The sequence below is a fragment of the Lithobates pipiens genome, unplaced genomic scaffold, assembly GCF_037356315.1.
Source record: "Lithobates pipiens isolate NorthernLeopardFrog02 unplaced genomic scaffold, aLitPip1_a1.2 Scaffold_3, whole genome shotgun sequence".
NCBI lineage: Eukaryota > Metazoa > Chordata > Amphibia > Anura > Ranidae > Lithobates > Lithobates pipiens.
The window spans coordinates 82,757,796-82,778,699 of NW_027507790.1; the positions used below are offsets into that span (position 1 = coordinate 82,757,796).

Here is a 20,904-nt window from a genome sequence, read left to right on the forward strand (position 1 = left end):
TACCCGATCAGCGTGTCGTGCAGACAGACGGCGGCCATTCCACTATTCAAAAGCCGCGCCTCCCTGTCTGTGATAGGCGGAACACTCAATTTCCCAGCAGTCAGTGGTCCGCCTATCACGGACATCCGCTCATCCTCATACTACGGACGAGGATGAGAGGATGTCCGTGATAGGCAGAACACTGACTGCTGGGAAATTGAGTGTTCCGCCTATCACAGACGGAGGCGCGACTTTTGAACAGTGGAATGGCCGCCGTCTGTCACAGACGAGGAGGAGAGGTGTGGCGATCCTGGCATGGCCGCCGTATGTTTTTTGGCACACAGAGGCTGCAGAAGGACACAGAGGCTGCAGATTGGCACACGGAGGCATGCACAGGACTCAGGTAGGCTGCAATGGACACAGGGATGGACACAGGGATGGACACAGTGATGGACACAGTGATGGACACAGGGAGGTATACAGCTGCAGATGGGCATTGTTGACCCTCTTTTCCACTCTTTTAAGCTGTAACAGTAGCTGCTGCATGTCTCACCCTCGGCTTATACACAAGTCAATAAGTTTTCCCATTTTTTTTGTGGTAAATTAGGGGCCTCGGCTTATATTCAGATCGACCTATACTCGAGTATATACGGTAGGTCAAACCAATAGTTCCTGTAATTTCAACCTTATATGTAAAACACTCAGTTCTCAGAGACCAGGAATTCAACACTATTGCAATTACAGTACATCTTTGGTTGCTGATTAGAACAGTGGATCAAATGGCCCATTTAGATATGGGTGATATTGAGCGGGTTGGTGAGTTTGTTACTGTCATGGAATCAAAAAACAGAGGGTATCATTTGGCTATCCACAGATGGATGATTAGAAGTCCCTTTTGAAATTGGACAACTAAACACATTCCACCTAGTGAAGCAGGAGGGTGATTTCACTGTTGCTAGAATAATCAACGGACTAGGCTTAAACATAAAGTCACTTAGTAGCACGGATATATCTCCATAGGCTGTCAGATGGGGAGGCAAACCAGGGGCAGGAACACCACAGATGTGTTAATAGACTTAAGCCCCATACACACTATCAGATTTTCTGCTGATTTTTGTCTTTAGATTTACCAAAACCATGTAGTGCAAAGGCCTGCCTGATTGCAAACACATTGAAACTCCTAAGGTTTGACCTCATATTATATAGTTTTGGTAAATCTGAAGGAAAAAATCTGCAGAAAATCTGATAGTGTGTATGGGGCTTCAGTTAAAGACACTCTCACCATGTCACATGTATCGGTCACTTCCCTGTACCTCTACCCATCGGTCCGCTTTGAGCCACGCTCAAAATGAGCCGGTATCCTGACAACTGGAAGTTTTCCTACTGTATGTGAAGTGCCGGCTGTTAATTCCAACCAATAGATTAGAAGTCGCCATTCCTCCACCGTCTCAATGCTTCACACGTGCAGCAAGCAAACGATCCCCCGTTCGCCAAGCCCCAGAGCCTGAGGAAACTAGCGTTGATTGGCTAGTGAAACGCGTCAGACTGTCGAACGGGGGATCGTTTACTTGCTGCACGTGTGAAGCATTGAGACGGTGGAGGAAAGGGGGCCTCTAATCTATTGGCTGGAATTAATAGCCTACATGAACGACTGTGAAATTACGTCTTTTTGACCCCAGATCTCATATTTAAGAGGTCCTGTCATGCTTATTTTCTATTACAAGGGATTCTTACATTCCTTGTAATAGGAATAAAAGTGACATTTAAAGCGGAGGTCCACCCTAAAAGGGACCTTCCGCTCATCGGAATCCTCCCCCCCTCCGGCGCCACAATTGGCACCTTTCAGGGGGGAGGGGGGTGCAGTTACCTGGATAATCCAGGTAACTGCACCCACTTCCAGGATAGCTCTCTGCGGAAAGGGGCGTAGATTACGCCCCTTTCCGCAAGTGCCCGCCCCTTTCCGCAAGTGCCCCGCTGCCTGCTGGGAAAACACACAGATCCCAGAGGCAGCGGGGACCGTCCTTATTGCGCAGCGCGGCTCGCGCATGCGCAGTAGGGAACTGGGAAATGAAGCCGAAAGGCTCCATTTCCTGATTCCCATACCCAAGATGGCGGCGGCAGCACGCGAGAAACGATCTACAGATCTGCTTCGGGTGCCGACATCGCGGGCGCGCTGGACAGGTAAGTGTCACTATTTTAAAAGTCAGCAGCTGCAGTATTTGTAGCTGCTGGCTTTTAAAAAAAAAAAAAGCGCGGAGTCCCGGCGGACTCCCGCTTTAAAAAAAAAAAAAAACTGTGTAAAAATAAAAAAAGTTAAATATATAAGAAAAAAACATTTTTTAAACGTGCCCCGTCCCGTCAAGTTTGCGTGCAGAAGCAAACGCATATGTGAGTAGCGCCCGCATATGAAAACTGTGTTCAAACCACATGTGAGGTCTCACTGTGATCAGTAGAGCGAGAGCAATAATTCTAGCCCTAGACCTCCTCTGCAAAGCAAAACATGCAACCTGTAGATTTTTTTAAATGTCGCCTATAGTGATTTTTAAGAGTAAAAATTTGTCGCCATTCCAGGATCGGGCGCAATTTTGAACCGTGACATGTTGGGAATCAATTTACTCAGCGTAACATTATCTTTCACAATATATAAAAAAACTTGGACTAACTTTACTCGCATGCCTCCTGGCGGAAGTTCACACTGCCCTATGCGAACTGCTGGGAGTGTCAGTGAAAAGTTAATGACACCTCCAAATCAGTTCGCATATCGCAGTGCGATCTTCAAACTCAGACAGGAATCGGATCGCATGGTGTGAACACCCATGCGATCCGATTCTGCTGCAGACCATAAAAAGGGTCCTGTACGAGTTTGGGCCGGATGCGATGCGAATTCAGCCATAATATCTGTATGGCTGAGATCGCATGTGATTTGCACTGCAGTGCGGTGCGAATCACATCCGATCTCGTACATCGCAGCAGTGTGAACCCAGCATGAAATGGAAAAAATGGAATACCTCTCTATAATTTTTCTTTCCTGGTGCCTATCCGTGGCAGCTTACGCACAATACCAGGAAAGTAGCTCTTAGACAAATCGCACCTTTTTTTGTTTTGCCATGCCAATCAGCCTAGTTAAGCTGCAGCTGGGAAATCTGTTGCATGAAAATTGTTGGGGGGGGGGGGGGGGGGGTGTAAAATGCATTACTTGGATTCAGCATGCATCTGCAAAACAAATTATTAACAAAACATATAAAAAAAATCTACAAATGTTTTTGGTCAACAAAACAGGACTTGGAAAAGAGCAAGGAAAGCAAAAAAACAAACATATTTATGTTAATTTGAGACGCTAACAGAATATGGTTTTGAGGACACACACACTTCACAAAGCACCAAAAAAAACAAAGTCCCTGAGCATGCATAGACCAACACAAATGCAACTAGCACAAAATAAGCCACCCCCCTGTCCAAAAGTAGGCACATCATCCAGCATGCTACAAAATGACAGATGGGACAAACACCCCCTGGGGGGGCAAACAAAGAGCCTAACATGGGCAAAAGTTATACAACAAATATCACTGCAGTCTATGGGAACTGACTTGTTAATTTTGCTAGTCCCCACTTGGCTGGCTTATATTCTAGTTATTGTTCTTAAAATGGGTAGGGGGGTCCAGGTCCCACCCTGAGTGACATATATCAATGTCAACAGTTTGGACAACCCCAAAACAAAACAAGGAGCAGTACCTTTAAAAATGCAAAATTGCTTAAAAGCTAGCAACTTGGGGGGGGGGGGGGGGGGGCTTACCCTGCCTGTAAAGTGGAGCATCTGTAGCATGTATCCAAAATGCTGCTTCAAAGATGTACGGCTTTAGAGAAAACGTACAAATCTACATTGCAGCTGCAAGATTTTAACCCAAAACAAAAAATAGCCTGCCCCCCAATATATACAAGGCCATTTGGGTCTGTTAAGGCTTAAAATGAGAACCCCCACGTGAAAAATACCACCCAACCGAAAACAAATATTGTGCCCCTCCCACACATTAACAAACCCCTAGCCAAACACACAGCAAGCCAACTCATGAAAGGGGGTGGATGGTTGGGGGCAGGAGGGACTCTGGCACCCCAAAAAGTCAACCAACTTGTTCCCGTATTTAGGGGGACAAGGGCCTCTTCCACACAACCATAAGCTTTTGTGATGTGGTTTAGATTGGTGAAGGCAGCTTACAGCCTTTGGAGAATAGAGTGGAGTTCCCCTTTAAAAGCAGAAGTTAGCCAAAAGAAATCCAAGGGGTTAGAGGGGGAGACCAGAGCATTGGAGAATGGAGTTACCCTTTAAGAGCAAAAGCTAGCTCAAGGAAATCATATGCATTAGATGGGGAAGGTTAAATGCCCTTATAGGAGGAGCTAGAGGAATGAGAGTAATTTTACATAATTTTAACAAGGTACATGTCACATGTTGGCAATGTAACATGTTAAAGTGGTTGTAAACCCTTACAAACCACTTTGACCTACAGGTAAGCCTAGATTAAGGCTTACCTGTAGGTCAAAGAAATATCTCCTAAACCTATACGGTTTAGGAGATATTTACCTGAAGACAGCAACCGCTGTCTACGGTGCGCAGGCGCACTGGGCAAGCCGCAGATCGCGGCGATATGCGGCGAGTGTCGGCTCCCATACGCATGCGTGGGAGTGACGTCATCGCTGCTCCGGCGAATCACAGCGCCGGAGCAACAAGACCCACCAAGAAGATGGACGCTCGGAACTACAGGGGACATCGGTGACTTCGCTGGCTCCTGTGTCAGGTAAATGACACATAATGGGCTACTATGCGATGCATAGTAGTCCATTATGCTTTACCTATGCAGGGAATCAAAGAGGAAGTAAACCCATCAGGGTTTACTTCCTCTTTAACATGACCCGTGTGCAAATCTCCTTTAAAAAATACATAAAGGTGAACCTGCATAAAAAAATAAAAAAAGAGTGTGTCAAGTTTAGAGTTGCACCCGTTCAACCCATGCATGTATGTTGCTTAACATTTACTAAGATTTTGGCCACGCAGTGAACAAACACATGTGAATGAGCGCAACTTCCGCTTGCGTACTGCTTACATTGATCTCACGCAGTTCTAAACGTACGTGCAGGCACAGCAGGCTTTCTCTGAAAAAGTTACTTTCTCATTCTATTTTGGGCATATTTGTTACTTGGGTAGTTGCTACTAAACTTCCTCACATCAACCCATAAGATTGGCACCTCCATCTTCTGTCAATATTGATTTGGGGATGCCGTGCGCCATTTCCATAGTGGTGAACAGATTGCATTCTCCCGTGCGCCGAGATCGCTACAGTAAATGGGGGATTCACGCTCTGAAAACTGCGCACCATTTCATAAATATTAAAATGTGCGTTGCGCCTTGCCGTGTGCCTATACTGGTGGTGCAAGGCTTTCATAAATCACCCCCATAGGCTTTTATTGAGTTGATAAGAGTAAACAGATAACCAGCACTACACCTTAAAGATAGCTGCTAGCAACAGAGAAAATGCACCACCCTCAGGCTGTGTTCACACCCTCGCCGCATGCGGCTCCCAGCAGGGGTCCGGTGCGTCCTGGTTCACTGTTTCAGGTCTGATTTCAGGCCGAATTTTTCAGACCTGAAACGGACCAAAAGAAGCACAGGGCTCCTGTGCAAATATGCACCGGAGCCACAGTGGAGACGCGTGAACAGGCTTCATAGAGAGCCGGTCAAAATCTCCTGCTATTGCAAACTGTGTTTACTATGCTTCAGTTTGTGAATGAACAGGAAGCCGTTCTGCACCGAGCACTTCCCATTAATTCACTGCCCCTTGCAGCTGAGGCTGCAGAGAAAGGCATGTCTGTTTGAGCTTCAGGGTGCACACCCTAATGCAATAGGCTGCGCACACCTATGGATATGGCTGAGTGATTGGACACAGCTGATCGCATGTTAAAGAGTCGCTGATTGAATCTTTACCCTGATCTGTGATCAGCTGTGTGGAATGTGGAATGTGACATTTCCATAAGTGTGTTAGGGTCAATGGGGTTACTATCAGGCATAATAGCTTCGATCCGCTGGATACCCTAATGTGTCTAATCAAGAATGGGGAGGTCTGGTATTAGGGAGCGCAGAATATCGATAGGGTACTGCAGTCGCTTGGCTTATTCATGAGAGGCAGTATTGAGGCATAATTCCCTCCACACCAACACTAATGCTTTGGTGGTGATAGGCAACTTAGAGATTGTCAGTGCCTGCCACCGGTCTGCAAAGAGCAGGTTACTCAAACTGTTTATTTTGTAAGGGAGCGTTCCATATCCACCTATGGGGGGGGGGCTCTCAGGTGGAAAACCAATGTTTTAATATGTCGCGGTGTGATAATCCTAAATATCCACTATTCCCATACCACCAACTGACCTATCTTTGGTAAGAATGGAGTGAGGACAACTCGCTGTCTTACATTGCCAAATGTATTTCTTCACCAAAGAGGAAAAGGATTTTAGGTAAACTTTTGGGGTTATTATTTGCAGTCCTAAACATGTATAGAATTTGGGGAAGAATGAGCATCTTAAAGGCTGCTAGCTGTCCAGCCCAGGACAATTCTGCTTTTGCCATGTTATTAAGTTCTTTGTCTAAATTAGCTAAAAGGTTTATAATTTACATTAGCGATTTGAGGCCATAGAAGGCGTTAAACGTATTCCTAAATGGGGATACTCTCTTCAGACCAAGTGTACGGACATTGGCCTTGCAGTTGTAAACGTTTATGGCAGACTTTCTCAACCTTTTCAACACAGAGGAACCCTTGAAAAAAACCTCTCGGTCCCAGGAAACCCCTGTTAAAAATGGCTATATCTACAACTCATGATACATTGGTGTAATGGTCAGTGAAAAAGTGCTCCTTACATCTATGGCCTTGGGGAAGAATTTCCCCCCTACAGATAGCTAAAAAGATCATTGGTGTCACTGGGAACTTATCTAAAAGGGAAAAATTGGTCATTGCTCAAGGAACCCCTAGCAACCTTTGGAGGAACCCTGGTTGAGAAACCCTGGTTTATGGCAAGGTACACCCAGGTTCAGAATTAGGGACTTACTGAAGTTGACCTTATAATAGGAGAGAAAACTAAATTTAAAGAAAACGTTGTGAGCATGAGGAAGGGAGGGGGGTCTCAGGTTTGGTTAACAGAAGCATGACGTCATCAGCAAATAATATTACAATATGCGCCGTCCTGCTATGTGAAAACCATGTATCTTAGGATGAGAGTGAATGCTCTTGGCTAAGTGCTCAATCAAAGCCGCAAAGTACGGACCTGGCAGCGAAACGCACATGATACGTGAAAATAAACGCACTACACAACTTTAAGACCCGTACACACGATAAGAAAATCGGAAGTAACATGTCGTACGTCGGACAATCGGCTGATTATCTGATATACTGTGCTTTCAACAGCCGATTTTGGATGACAAAGACTGAGGGTTTAGGCCATAAAATTTTACTGTACGTGAACACAATGTCTGATTTTCATTTAATTAGTACAGTTTTTCATCAAAATTTGTAAGAGCAAGACAACGCATGCTCAGAAACGATAGAATACATTACAAAACAATTCAACACATTAAATCACTTCCAAAGTTGTATTCTGTCATATGAGAATTTTCGGAAGTTGAGTAACCTCTTCACTTTCGATATGAGACTAGCATGCAATAAAAAAGGGGTGGTTATTCGTCTGATAATCTCATTGTGTGTATCAGGCTAAAACAGTTAGACAAATGCATAGCTCCCAACTGTCCCTGATTTCAAGGGACAGTCCCTGATTTGTAAAAAAAGTCCCTCTGTCCCGCTTTCATCCTCATTTTGGTCTGATCTATATAGTTGTATATAAAATGCACTTTTTAGCTTTCAAAAAGTTTTTCCCAATGCTAAACCTTTCATCCAATTTTTCCATTTCTGCATTTGTAAATTTCAAAAGCCAACATAAAGGAATAGTAATGGTAAAAAAAAAAAAAACACTTGTGGGTTTAATTAATTTTTTTTTTTTTTTTGAATTCTCCTTTAAGGGGGAGTGGCAGGGTGTTTGTCCTATGCCTACATACTTTTGCTAATAGGTGTCCCTCGTTCCCATCTCAAAAAGTTGGGAGGTATGAAAATATAATAGCCATGTTCTCTACCTGTATGGGCATGACTCTTGGTTTAAAATTAGGACTGGCACATCAATGAAGTAGATGGCAGTCCATAGAGATGAGAAGGGACAGACATTAGACAGGGAGGAATGATTACCCAGCTTCCAGGAGCACAGGGGAAGGATTTCAGACCCAGGGATTTCAGCTGCCTTGTCAGGGCTCCAGAGACGGTGGTGCCTGTCATCGTATTATCACCGCAGAGTCACTATTCCTGTATGTGGACTGTCAGCCATCACACCCCTCTGCACTGTGAAGCACGTGTGTCAGGATAAACATTGCAGGCTGCCTGGAGACGGCATTGTGTTGCTTAGCAACCAGGAGGTCCTGGGATCTGGTCAGTTTAGAAATGCTCCATTGTATTTCTATGATCAGACTTTTAGTTTACACGGTTGTAAATAATTTGTGCCTGAATGCGTCAGATGTACTTCACTACTCTGAGCTCAAAGATAAACACAAATTATACAGTTTGGCTGGCCCCTGGAGCATTTGGCTGGCCAAAGACCAGAATACTTTTTGCGATTCGGCACTGCATCGATTTAACCGTCAATTGCGCGGTCATGAGACGCGGCTCCCAAACAAAATTGTCGTCCCTTTTTCCCCACAAATTGAGCTTTCTTTGGGTGGTATTTGATTACCCCTATGTTTTTTATTTTTTGTGCTATAAACAAAAAAAAGTGTACATTTTTTTTGCGATAATAAATATCCCCCAAAAAATATATAAAAAAACATTTTTTTTCCTCAGTTTAGGCCGATACGTATTCTTCTACATATTTTTGGTAAAGAAAAAAAAATCACAATAAGTGTTTGATTGGTTTGCGCAAAAGTTATAGCATCTACAAAATAGGGTGTTTTTGGCATTTTTATTAATAATAATTTTTTTTTTTTTTTTTACTAGTAATGGCGGTGATCAGAGATTTTTTTTTATCATGACTGCAACATTATTGCAGACACATAGGACACTTTTGGTGCTATTTTGGGACCATTCACATTTATACAGCGATCGGTGTGATTAAAAATGCCCTGATTACTGTGTAAATGTGACTGGCAGTGAAGGGGTTAATCAGGGGGGGGCGCTGCAGGGGTTAAGTGCGTCCTAGGGACTGATTCCAACTGTGGGGGGGAGAGACTGTGTGTGACATTACACAGATCACCGCTCCCATTTACAGGGAGCGGTGATCAATGTCAGTAGGCAAAATGGGGTAATGCTTGTTTACATTAGCATTTTCCCGTTCTTCCTCTCAGTGAGGCGATCGTGGGTATCGGACCTGCGGTTGGACTCACGGTGCTCGCGGCGGGCACGGGCCCGCTATGCAAACCTCGCGAGATCACGTACAATAATGTGATTTTGCGTAGCCGACCTGCCGAAGTAAAACTGCAATGGCTGGTCCGCAACCGGTTAATAAAAGGTACAAGCTTTATTCACAAGGGACTTATACTGTGTACCCTTCTCCAAATATAATACATACATATCCTCTACCTAATGGCCCTGTAATCCACTTTTCATGAAATTATTTCTCACTGTGTTTTTCTGCCTCCTTGTAATGTCATCTAGGAGCTCCCAGACCTTTCCTTTTCCCTTCTCACTTCTGTTTGTTTGGAATTGCCTGTTAGTTGCCTTTTGGCCCCTTTCACACCAGCGGACCCAATCGGACCACACATTGTTCTCTATGTAAGCGGACATGTGTCTGCTGTCACCCGATCCACTAAAACAGACAGATGAGGATACGTTCCCAATCCATCTGGTGGTTTGGATTGGATGACAATCGGATGGAACAGGCAGTCCATTTCCTTCCGACCGCCCCATAGAGAAAGGTGGGCTGTGTCTGCTCTGCATATAAAAGTGGACACGGACCTGTCATATACCTGTTTAGTGGGGGTCAGCAGAGAGATCCCCGTTGAGCAGTCGGATCCGCTTGGACAGATTCTGCTCTGTCTGAAAAGGGTCTTGTCTCTATGCACACTGCAAATCTCATCCATATATCCATAGGGGATGCCCTGCAAATTCCCTATGTCCAATGCACAAGGTTGCAGCATGTCAGTGGAGCATTTATAGGGTTAAGGCAGACATCTGAAACGCAATCTGAATGCAAGTTGCTTTTCAGAGGCGCGGCAGTTTATCTGCAAGTATAATTTAGCCTTAGTTCATCTCTCTTGCACATCCCCCCAGCATGATTGGATTAAAAAATAAAAATAAATCCTAAATCTTCTTTAACCGCTTGCCGACCAGCCGCCGTCATATTGTGAAACACCTCCCAGGGAATACACATAACTCCTTGATCGCCCCCCCCCCCCCTAGTGTTTACCCCTTCCCTGACAGTATAATTTACACAGTAATCAGTGCATTTTTATAGCACTGATCGCTGTATAAGTGTCATCTGTCCCCAAAAAAGTGTCAAAAGTGTCCAAGCTATCCTCCACAATGTAGCAGTCCCGCTAAAAATCGCTGATCACTGCCATCACTACTAAAAAAATAATAATAATACACATGCCATAGATCTATCCCCTATTTTGTAGACGCAATAACTTTTGCGCAAACCAATCGATATACGCTTATTGCGATTTTTTTTTTTTACCAAAAATATGTAGAAGAATACATATTGGCCTAAACTGATGAAAAAATTCGTTTTTTTAGGATATTTATTATAGCAAAATGTAAATTTATTTTTTTATCAAAATTGTCAGTCTTTTTTTGTTTATAGAGGGAAAAAAAAACACAGAGGTGATCAAATACCACCAAAAGAAACTTATATTTGTGGGAAAATAAAAAGGACATAAATTTTGTTTAGGTACAGCGTTGTATGACTGCGCCTGGTCATTAAGGGGGAAAATCTCCCGGGTCTGAAGTGGTTAAACTGAAAATAGTTTCAGGGTTAGCTGTGAGTTTATATTGTATCCAAATAAATCAGAGTAGCCACTAGATGACAGTGGTTCTCTGATATTGGTCTACATATAATGGATACATTTCTTATAAATACATTCAGAAAATAGACACATTTTTTGCAATTGTTCTTGTTCATATAAGGTGAGGAAACTAACAGGCTTGAGGAGGCTCTGATAGATATCCATGTGAAGAACTGCAAGAACAAGAGATTATCAGTACAGCTGGGAGTCTAGGTTCTGGCGGGAAAGCCTTGCCTAGGAGCATAGTTGTGCGCAGCCTATTGCATTAGGGTGTGCACCCCAAAGCTCAAACACACATGCATGTACGTGTCTCTCTCTCTCTCTCTCTCTCTCTCTCTCTCTCTCTCTCTCTCTCTCTCTCTCTCTCTCTCTCTCTCTCTCTCTCTCTCTCTATCTCTCTATATATATATATATATATATATATATATATATATATATATATATATATATATATATATATATAATCTCTAACCCCGACACATTGATCTCCCTGCAGGCACAGTGGAAGGGAAGTGAGTAAGCACTTCTCTTACTGCAGAGCCGATAAGAGGGAGATCTTTCCCATCTCCCCGCCTGCACATAGAGTGATAATGCTAATGCGCACAAAGGTGATTATGGGATTCCTCCTACGCGTAGGAGACGTCCTGGAGCTTTCCCTCCACTCTACTTCCTAGCTAAGCTCTACCAGTGTTAGCGCGTGTGTTTCGTCATATTAGGCGACCCATCAGATTTTGTAACGGAAGTGACGTTCTGTCGCCGCCATCTTGGTACACCCCGCACTCGGCTGCGGTAACGATACAGTGAGAAGACGGCAAGCGGACATCTTGTTACACCCACCAGAGTCTTGCATTTTTAACAGTAACCTGAGCTTATATATTGAAATACACTATTTTGAAATCCGTCTCACTGTTTTGATGTTGAGTTTTAAAAGCAGCGGCACTCTGTCACATTAGCAAACCAGTGAGATCGGCAGGCTTGTTGCTGCTTTTAAAATTCAACATCAAAACAGACGGATTTCAAAAGGGTTTCTTGTTGAAATTGAACTGTCCGCCCCTGGTGTAACATGCTCCAAATTAAACCCCCGCCCGTTAAGTTATTGATCCCCATGACAGTAGGCAGGGGGTTCCTCTCCCCCCACCCACTGTCACTTTTCAAAATCAGCGTCTATACAGGGCTCCACCAGCACAGACACAATTCACAAAAATCTGTAAATGGCAACTCCATTGTTTGTATACATCCCCATCTGGCTGTTATTTTACAGCTCAAGTGGGCAGTCGGGGGGGGGGGGGGGGTAAAAACAGGAAGGGGAGACCTATTTCATACCTATTATTCCTAGCACCAGGTGTTTGTTTTGTATATATTTATGTATTTTCTGACCTTCTCAGATCTAGAATGAATGCTGAGCAGAATTATGTTGACCCACAAGGATCCCTTGTTGAAAAATGAACTGTCTGCCCCTGGTGTAACATGCTCCAAATTAAACCCTCACTACTTAAGCGCTTGCTCCCCATGAGAGTAGGCAGGGGTTTCCTCTCCCCACACCCACTGTCACTTTTCAAAGTCAGCATCAATTAGGGTGACCACGCATCCTAGATTGCCCGGGAGAGTCCCGCATCTTGGAGGTATGTTCCCGGGTACCTTCATTCCGGGACAATACAGTGTCCCGCAATGAAATATGCAGCCGTTCACGATTTTGTGGCCATGTCTGTCGGTCTCCTCTTCCCGCTCACTCTCCCGCCACACCAACAATTTCATCCTATCAGCACAGAGCAAGGGGGCAGGAGGAGCTGGAGATCTGCACAGACAGCAGGATTGGCAGAGTCTTTTCATAACAGCTCCTCTTGCCCACTGCTCTGCTGATAGGCAGGGTTGTCTTTGCCCTCAAGGTAGTAGAGGCTGATTGGTTGAAGGAGCGGGGCTGGCAGTGGGGGTAATAGTAAGGTGGATAGAGGTATACGTCGGGCATAGCGGTGTTGGCTCCCTGTCAGATGTGCAGTGAACAGCTGATCTCGGTGATCAGTGATCTGGCACGGCTTGTCGCTAGTGACTGAAATGGGGGTGGGGTGCTGCATGTGTCCCAGAGTCCTTCCTGTGCTTCCCAGTCCTCAGGTCCCTCCTTCTTGGTGCTTGCTCACCTCCAGCTGCTCCCTCCCCGATAGTCTCCCCCAGCTCTGACCCAGGTCCTTCTGACTGTTCCAGGCTCTCAATGTCCAGGGTCTCCTCTGACACTGTCCTCCCCCTTTACTCCTTCATTGAACCATGTGTGGGAGGGAGTCCTCACTTGTTCCTTACCTCCCATCTACCCTGCCCCCAACCCATAGTACCCTGCACCCCTCCACAGGACCCTGACCTCAACCCATAGTACCCCACACCCCTCCACAGAACCCTGTCCCCAACCCATAGTACCCCGCACCCCTCTACAGAACCCTGCCCCCAACCCATAGTGCCCCTGCACCCCTCTATAGAACCCTGTCCCCAAACCATAGTAACCTGCACCCCTCTCTATACACCCTCACTATTGGCTGGCAAGGGACGCTGCATGTGGTGGCAGGCTGCGGGTGGCAAGAGGCACAATGTATCTGGCGGCAGGCTACAGGTGGCAAGTGGCACACTGTATCTGGTGGCAATCAACAAACTGCATTGGATGGCAAGTGACACACTGCATCTGGCAGCAGACGATGGTGGCAAGTGACGAGCTGCATCTGGGGGCAGGCGACGGTGGCATGCTGTATCTGGGGGCAAGTGACAAGCTTAGGGATTCCACTGATTCTGCATTATGGGGAGTTGAACCATTTTATTATATATTACAATATAGTAATAGAAACAATGTGAGTTGATCATCATGACACCATATCAAGCATGGTGTCGGGATGATTTAAGTGCTAACATCAGCCATTCACCCGATAAATCACCCGCCGCCGAATTCCCTGTCAACCCACAGACTACATTCCTCTCTCCTTCCACGAAACTGGTCCCCCATACAAAAAAGGTTGAGGACCGCTGTTCTAAAGTGACATCACTTCCTCCTAGCGTTCTATGATAGAGATAGCCACACAGAAGGGAAATGAGTGACAGATTCCATCGTCCGCGACGGGTTTGAAATTTTTTTTTGGGAGGGGGGGGGGGGGGGTGGTGTCCCTAAATGGTCACCCTAGCGTCTACATGGGGCTCCACCCGCACAGACACAATTAAATTCACAAAAATCTGTAAATGAGAAAACACTTGCAATGAACTGCAAAGCCACTGATTGGTACAGTTGTAGATCATTCACAAGCCCTGCAGCTTTATGCCAGTCGGTACAGGAGGTACAGGCAGAAAGCTGTAGGATTTGTCACCAGGAGCCTGACATTGCACTGATGATCCAGTTTTTGCAGGCACATTGCTTTATTACAGGCTCCTTGGCGAAAAAATTATAAATGCATTTTTTTTTTCTGAAAAAGTATGTACAGTTATTTTTTCCCCAAAAGGTAAATGTAGCCTTTAATGGAATAGAAAGTTTCATGAATGGAGGATCATGTATCCTTTCAAAAGGCGCTCTTTCCATTTTTTTTTTGTCTACATTTCCATTAATTGAATTACACATTTGCAAAGCACACTGTACTGTGTGGTCGCCTTCTTTGTCAAGTACTTTTTACGTGATTGAACACTATTTGTAAAACCGCAGATATGCAAAATGATACTTTGTGATGATTTTGAGAGTTTTAAACTCAACGCCATATAGTTTGGAAGGTTATGCATCTTAGAGCTATCACTATTCTTTTCCTGACTGGAAAACTGTTCTCGTTAAAAATGACAGCTTAAAGTGGAAATTCACCTAATATGGAAAGTTCCGCTCTTCCTCAAGCCGCGTACACACGGGCGGACTGTCTGGCCAACTAAGTCCGTCAGACAATCCGACAGACAGTCCGTCCTACTTTTGAATGAACGGACTTGACCACACACGATGAACAGACAGTCTGTTGAAAGCTTGCGCGATGACGTGTACAGCACGTACAACGGGACTAGAAATACGACGTCCAATACACTGCAATGCAACCTTCGGCCGTGTAAATCCTTTCTGAGCATGCGCCATACTTAGTTCGTCCAACTTGCCTACTCACGAGCGGACTCTCCGCTGAAACCAAAGTTGGACGGACAATATTACGGAAATTCCGAAAGACTTAGTCCGCCAGACTGTCCGCTGAAGCCCACACACGAGCGGACTGTCCGCTGAAACACGTTTCAGCGGACTAAGTTGGACAGACAGTCCGCCCGTGTGTACGCGGCCTCATCCTTTTGACAGGTACCCACTCCCCCACTTCCAGTCAGATCACTGCAGCCATCTGAGTGGAAGTCATCCCCCGTCCCCCCCACAGCCTTCTGGGACATATCACAGGTCTCAGAAAACTGCAGGACCAATCAGATGGCACAGCACGGCTCATACATGTGCAGCGAGCAGCCGGCTGCCCACACAGTATGCTGGTAGCTGAAGCCCGCTAAAGAAACTGGCCAGGTGAGGGCACCGCTGGATCCTGGGACAGGTTAGTGTCCATTTGTTGAACATCAGCAGCTATAGTTTTTGTATCTGCTTACATTTGATTTTTCAAAATATGACTGGAGCATCTTTTTAAATATATAGTACAAGTGATACGCCTAAGTGCCCTAGAGCAAAATTAGTTCAATGCAGCTTTACAGCTTCCATTCAAACCTGTCTGAAATATTTGTGTTGACCTTAAATTCACAATAAAAAATTATTATTTTCCACTTTACGTTTTTTTTGGAAGTTTTTGGCATTGGCACAAGTCTCCCATTGCAAACCCTAGCTTCCAATGTCTTTTTTTAATACCTTGCAAGTTAGCCTTCAAAATTACCAGAATTGACAAACAAGACTCATCTTTGGCCCTTCTAAACCCAGTGGCCTAAACTCAAAGGCCAGGCAATGCATTATTGTTGCCAATAATTCAGTCTCGTAAACATACCTATTAAAAAATAGCGCTTATGAAGCAAAGAGCATGCAGCTTTCATTAATACTCTAATACTTAATTCTAGTAACAGCTTCGGCACAAGGGTATAGTGTCATGCCTTCTTTCATGCTAGATTACCCAATGGCATTGCTCAGTCAGTAGTATTTCCACCTGCCCTTCATGCCAAGTAACCATACCTTGTGGATAAACAAGAAAATGGCATTTGGGACTTTGAATTAGGTAGTAAACTCATTGAGGTAAATTAGGTGAATACATTTTTAATAATATGGTAAAAAAAAATTGTAAAAGCATAGCAAAAATACAACTCATGTAAACAATTATATTTGTACATATGCACATTATTAATATAATCATACATTATATATATATATATATATATATATATATATATATATATATATATATATATATAATAATCAGCACATAATGTCTTGTGGATGAGAGATCAGCTGCCCACTTGTTACTGTAATTGCATGTGTGCACCTCTTGTTAAATCTTAATTTGTAACAGGTTGGATAAGTCAATGGTTATGTCATGTTTTTATTTTATTTTTTGTTTCATGAAAAAAAATAAAAATAAAACTGTCCTGCACACATTACTTTACACCATAAAAGTTTCTAGTGCACAACTTGGGGGAAACCCAAGCAATGCAAAACGTAGAAGATGGCTAAGACACCACAGAGAAAGTAGAAAAGGTTTACAAAAGAAGTACAAATGCTGAAACTCTTTGGAGATGTGGGTCCCCAAAGGAGACCAATGTTTGTCACCTTCACAAAGTAGACCCTTTTGTCCTATAAACATTGGTGGTTCTTTTCCCTCCTTTGTAACATTAATTTTAGGCTTGGTTGGCTGAACTTGAGCAGTTGGGCAAATACTGCAAAGTCTAGATGTGCAAAGTTATTAGAGACATATCCCAACAGACTAAAGGCTGTAATTAAAGCAAAAGCTGGTACAACAAAATACTGACATAAAGGGGGTGATCCTTTTTTCAACTCATTGATTCCGTTTTTGAATTTTTTCTGACATGTTGGTTCTATTTTTCACTTGGATGTTATAATTTGAACTGAGTAAATACAGCTGGATAAAACAAAAACCGTCTCTGTCCCTATTTCAGGCTGCAAAGCAACAAAAAGTGATTATTTTAAAAGGAGGGCGATTCTTTTCTATAGTCCCTGTATGTATTGGTGTTGCGAAGCTCCCCTTCTCCTGTGCATCATGCGGAGTGGAATTCTTAGTATATGCTCTGATTCTGTATGTATAGATAAACTATTTTACCAAAAGTATTGGGACGCCTGCTTTTACACAAAAACTTTAATCGCAATCCAATCATAGTTCGTAGGGTTCAATATTGCGTCGGCCCACCCTTCGCAGCTATAACAGCTTTGACTCTTCTGAGAAGGCTGTCCGTAAGGTTTGGGAGTGTGTATGAGAATGTTTGACTATTCTTACAGAGACCAATTTGTGAGGTCATGCACTGATCTGGACGAGAACGCCTGTCTCCAATATAATTCATCCCAAAGATGTTCAATGGTGGCTGAGGTCAGGAGCAGGTAAATCATGTTCCTCCACCCCAAACTTGCTCATCCATGGTCTTTATAGATCTTGTTTGTGCACTGGTGCGCAGTCATGTTGGAACAGGAAGGGGTCACTCCCAAGCTGTTCCCACAAAGTTGGAAGTATGAAATTGTCCAAAATGTCTTGGTATGCCGACACCTTAAGAGTTCCCTTCACTGGAACTAAGGGGCCAAGCCCAAGCTCAACCCTTGGAACAACAACCCCACACCATAACCCCCCCTCCACCAAATGATTTGGACCAGTGCACAAAGCAAGGCCCATAAAGACATGGATGAGCAAGTTTAGGGTGGAGGACCTTGACTGGCCTGCACAGAGTCCTGACCTCAACCCGATAGAACACCTTTGGAATAAATTAGAATGGAAACTGTGAGCCAGGACTTCTCATCCAACATCAGTGCCTGACCTCACAAATGCGCTTCTGGAAGAATGCTCAAACCTTCCCATAGACACTCCTAAACCTTGTGGACAGCCTTCCCAGAAGAGTTGAATCTGTTATAGCGGCAAAGGGTGGGCCAACTCAATATTGAACTCAACATCTATTTTATTGGCCTTTTGTTTTTTGTGTAAACTTTTTATTGAGAATTTTTTATTTTTTTTAACAGATATTTAAAGTAACATTGATAGAACAAACATATGAAAAGTATTCACCAAAAGGCCTTTAAGTGAATTAGCCAATTTAACATTTCTTAACAAAGCATAGTGCACAGTAAAGTACATAACAGTATGATAAAGCTTTACACCCTCACATCTCCAATTAACTTATTTGATTTTCTACTTGTGATTTTCACTTAAACATGTGAGTTAACTAGTAAAAAGTGGAGGTCCGCCTACCCCCGCAAAAAAATAAAAGCCAGCAGCCACACATACTGCAGTAGCAATGCTAATCATAGGACACTTACCTGTTGTGGAGTCCAGCAATGTCGGCACCTCAGCTGATGTTTCCATCAGCTATCGGATGTTGCTGCTGCCATTGCCACTAAGCAAACCAGGCAGTGCAGCATTAAGCCGAGTCCCTACTGCGCATGCACTGTTGCGCCCTCCTTCTGGCCTGGCAGTGGGGGAAGGAGAGCTGAGCCGCTGATTTAATTTGCTGTGGCCCGGACTCCCGGAAGTGGGGAGCGGATATCAGAGGAGACAAATAAGCAGAAGTTCCACTTTTGGGTGGAACTCCGCTTTAAGTATTGTTGTATTGATGTACATCTTTCACAAATTTCTTTAGTTATTGCATTGATATGTATAGACGACAGTAGGTTTAGGTGTGATCCTTGACCTCTTTGGAGTGAGGGGGTGTTATCTCTTCTAAAGTAATGTGTCATGCAGGTCATATATTTCAACCTGACTAACTATGTAACCCCATTTTTGGCACGTACGTTTATAATGCTACATTGCAAGTCAGAGGAATCGCTTACAATTAAAGAATGGATCACTGCACTGGGAAATATGCTCTGAATGAAAAAAATTATATACCAACATAGGGGATGCTCCCAAAAGTTTGAGAAACTCTGGGGCCCGTGGCTAGATGTATCTGGACTTGTCCCGGTGGACTTGATCATAGGTAGGCTGCTACGTATGAATGCTGGTTGAATCAAGTCTCAAAAATACTGGATCAGGAAACATGGGAAATGTAATATAATTAAGCCCTGGGAGGGAAAAGACTCGGACAAGAGGGTTATTCTCTTATTGGGCCATACTAGAGATCCGGCAACATTTAGTTTGCAACATGATTAGGTCTACTATGCTATGTAACAGATTACATGTAAAGCCTCGGTTTATGTTGACTTTAATAAACGTTTTCTATGAAAAAAAAAAAAAAAAAGTATAGTAATAAGTCCTAGTTGCAATCTCGGAACACGCAATAAGATAGTATGCAACCGATCTAAACCATGTGGCATGTTCACTAATGCCAGGAGCCTGGCGGCCAAGATGGGTGAACTAGAGATAGTGTTGTACGAGGAGGATTTGGATTTTGTGGCAATTTCAGAGATCTGGTTCAACAGCTCTCATGATTGGTTGGCAACCATCAAGGGTATATCTGTCACCGCAGAGATAGAGAGGGTAAAACAGGGGAGGGGTATGCAATATATCAAGAATAATGTACAAGTGAATGTGAGCGATGACATCACTAAGGGAGCTAGGGAGGAGGTAGAATCCTTATGGTTAGAGCTCCAAAAGGATGAAGTTAAGGGGAAAATATTACTGAGAGTATGCTATAGCCCCCCTAACCTGAGGCAGGAGGGGGAGACGGATCTCCTATCACAAGTTAGATTAGCAGCAAGGATGGGAAGTGTTATCATAATGGGGGATTTTAATTATCCAGACAGACTGGGAGGAGGCAACCACGCATTTGTCTAAGGCTGTCCAGTTCCTAAATGTCTTGCAGGACAATTTCATGGTCCAGATGGTAGACGCACTAACTAAAAATAAAGCGTTACTGGATCAACTGATTATCAAAAATACAGACCTGATCACAGATGTGTAAATACAGGGCAATTTGCTTCAGTATAAAATCACACAAATAGGAAATATAAGGGGAATACAAAGCCACTGTATTTCAAAAAAGAGCCAACCTCCCTAAACTACGAACCTTGTTAGAAGGCATGAATTGGGATAAAATCTTAGGAACAAAGAACACGAAGGAAAGATGGGTTTGCTTCAAGAGCATATTAAATAAGGGTATTAGCCAATGCATCCCATTGGGTAATACATTTAAAAGAGCGAACAAAAGTCCTGGATGGCTTAACTCCAATGTAAAAATGCATATAAAAGCAAAGGAGAAGGCTTTCAAAAAAATACAAGGTTGGAGGGATCATCATCAGCATTCAGACTTTATAAAGAACAGAACAAGAAATGTAAGGGTGCAATTAGGGCACCTAAGATAGAACATGAAAGATACCTAGCAGAGGAGAGCAAAAAAAAACATCCCAAGAAATGTTTTAATTATGTAAACAGTCAAAAAAGGGAGGACAGACCATATTGGCCCCATAAAGAATGAGGAAGGACATCTGGTTATAAAGGATGGGGAGATGGTGAAGGTATTGAATTTTTTTCCTCAGTCTTCATGAGGGAATCAGGGGGCTTCAGTAACCAAAACTGCAGCCTTTATCCTTACAACACATCCAGGCCCGGACTGGGACAAAAAAATAGGCCCGGGCATTTTGGAATGAGCAGCCCATGACATCTTAACCAGCCCCTTTCCCACTTTCCATCCCGATGGACCTGGCAAAGGTGCGGGGGGCGAGGGGGACAGGGAAAGAGCGGGGGGGATGAGAACACAGGGAAGAACCTTGAGAACATGGGGTGGGGCGAGAGCAC

The 20,904-nt window shown here is 43.9% G+C and overlaps 1 protein-coding gene across 1 annotated transcript in view; it reads right to left on the reverse strand.

Moving 5' to 3' along the window:
* LRRC43 (leucine rich repeat containing 43) overlaps window positions 1–8,414 on the reverse strand; it is a 64,301-nt gene extending 55,887 nt beyond the window's left edge. Inside the window, exon 1 of the mRNA XM_077461956.1 lies at window positions 8,250–8,414. Within this exon, the coding sequence (XP_077318082.1) occupies window positions 8,250–8,336 (87 nt within the window). The 5' untranslated portion in view covers window positions 8,337–8,414. The remainder of the gene's footprint in view (window positions 1–8,249) is intronic.
* Between the last annotated feature and the right edge of the window lie 12,490 nt (window positions 8,415–20,904).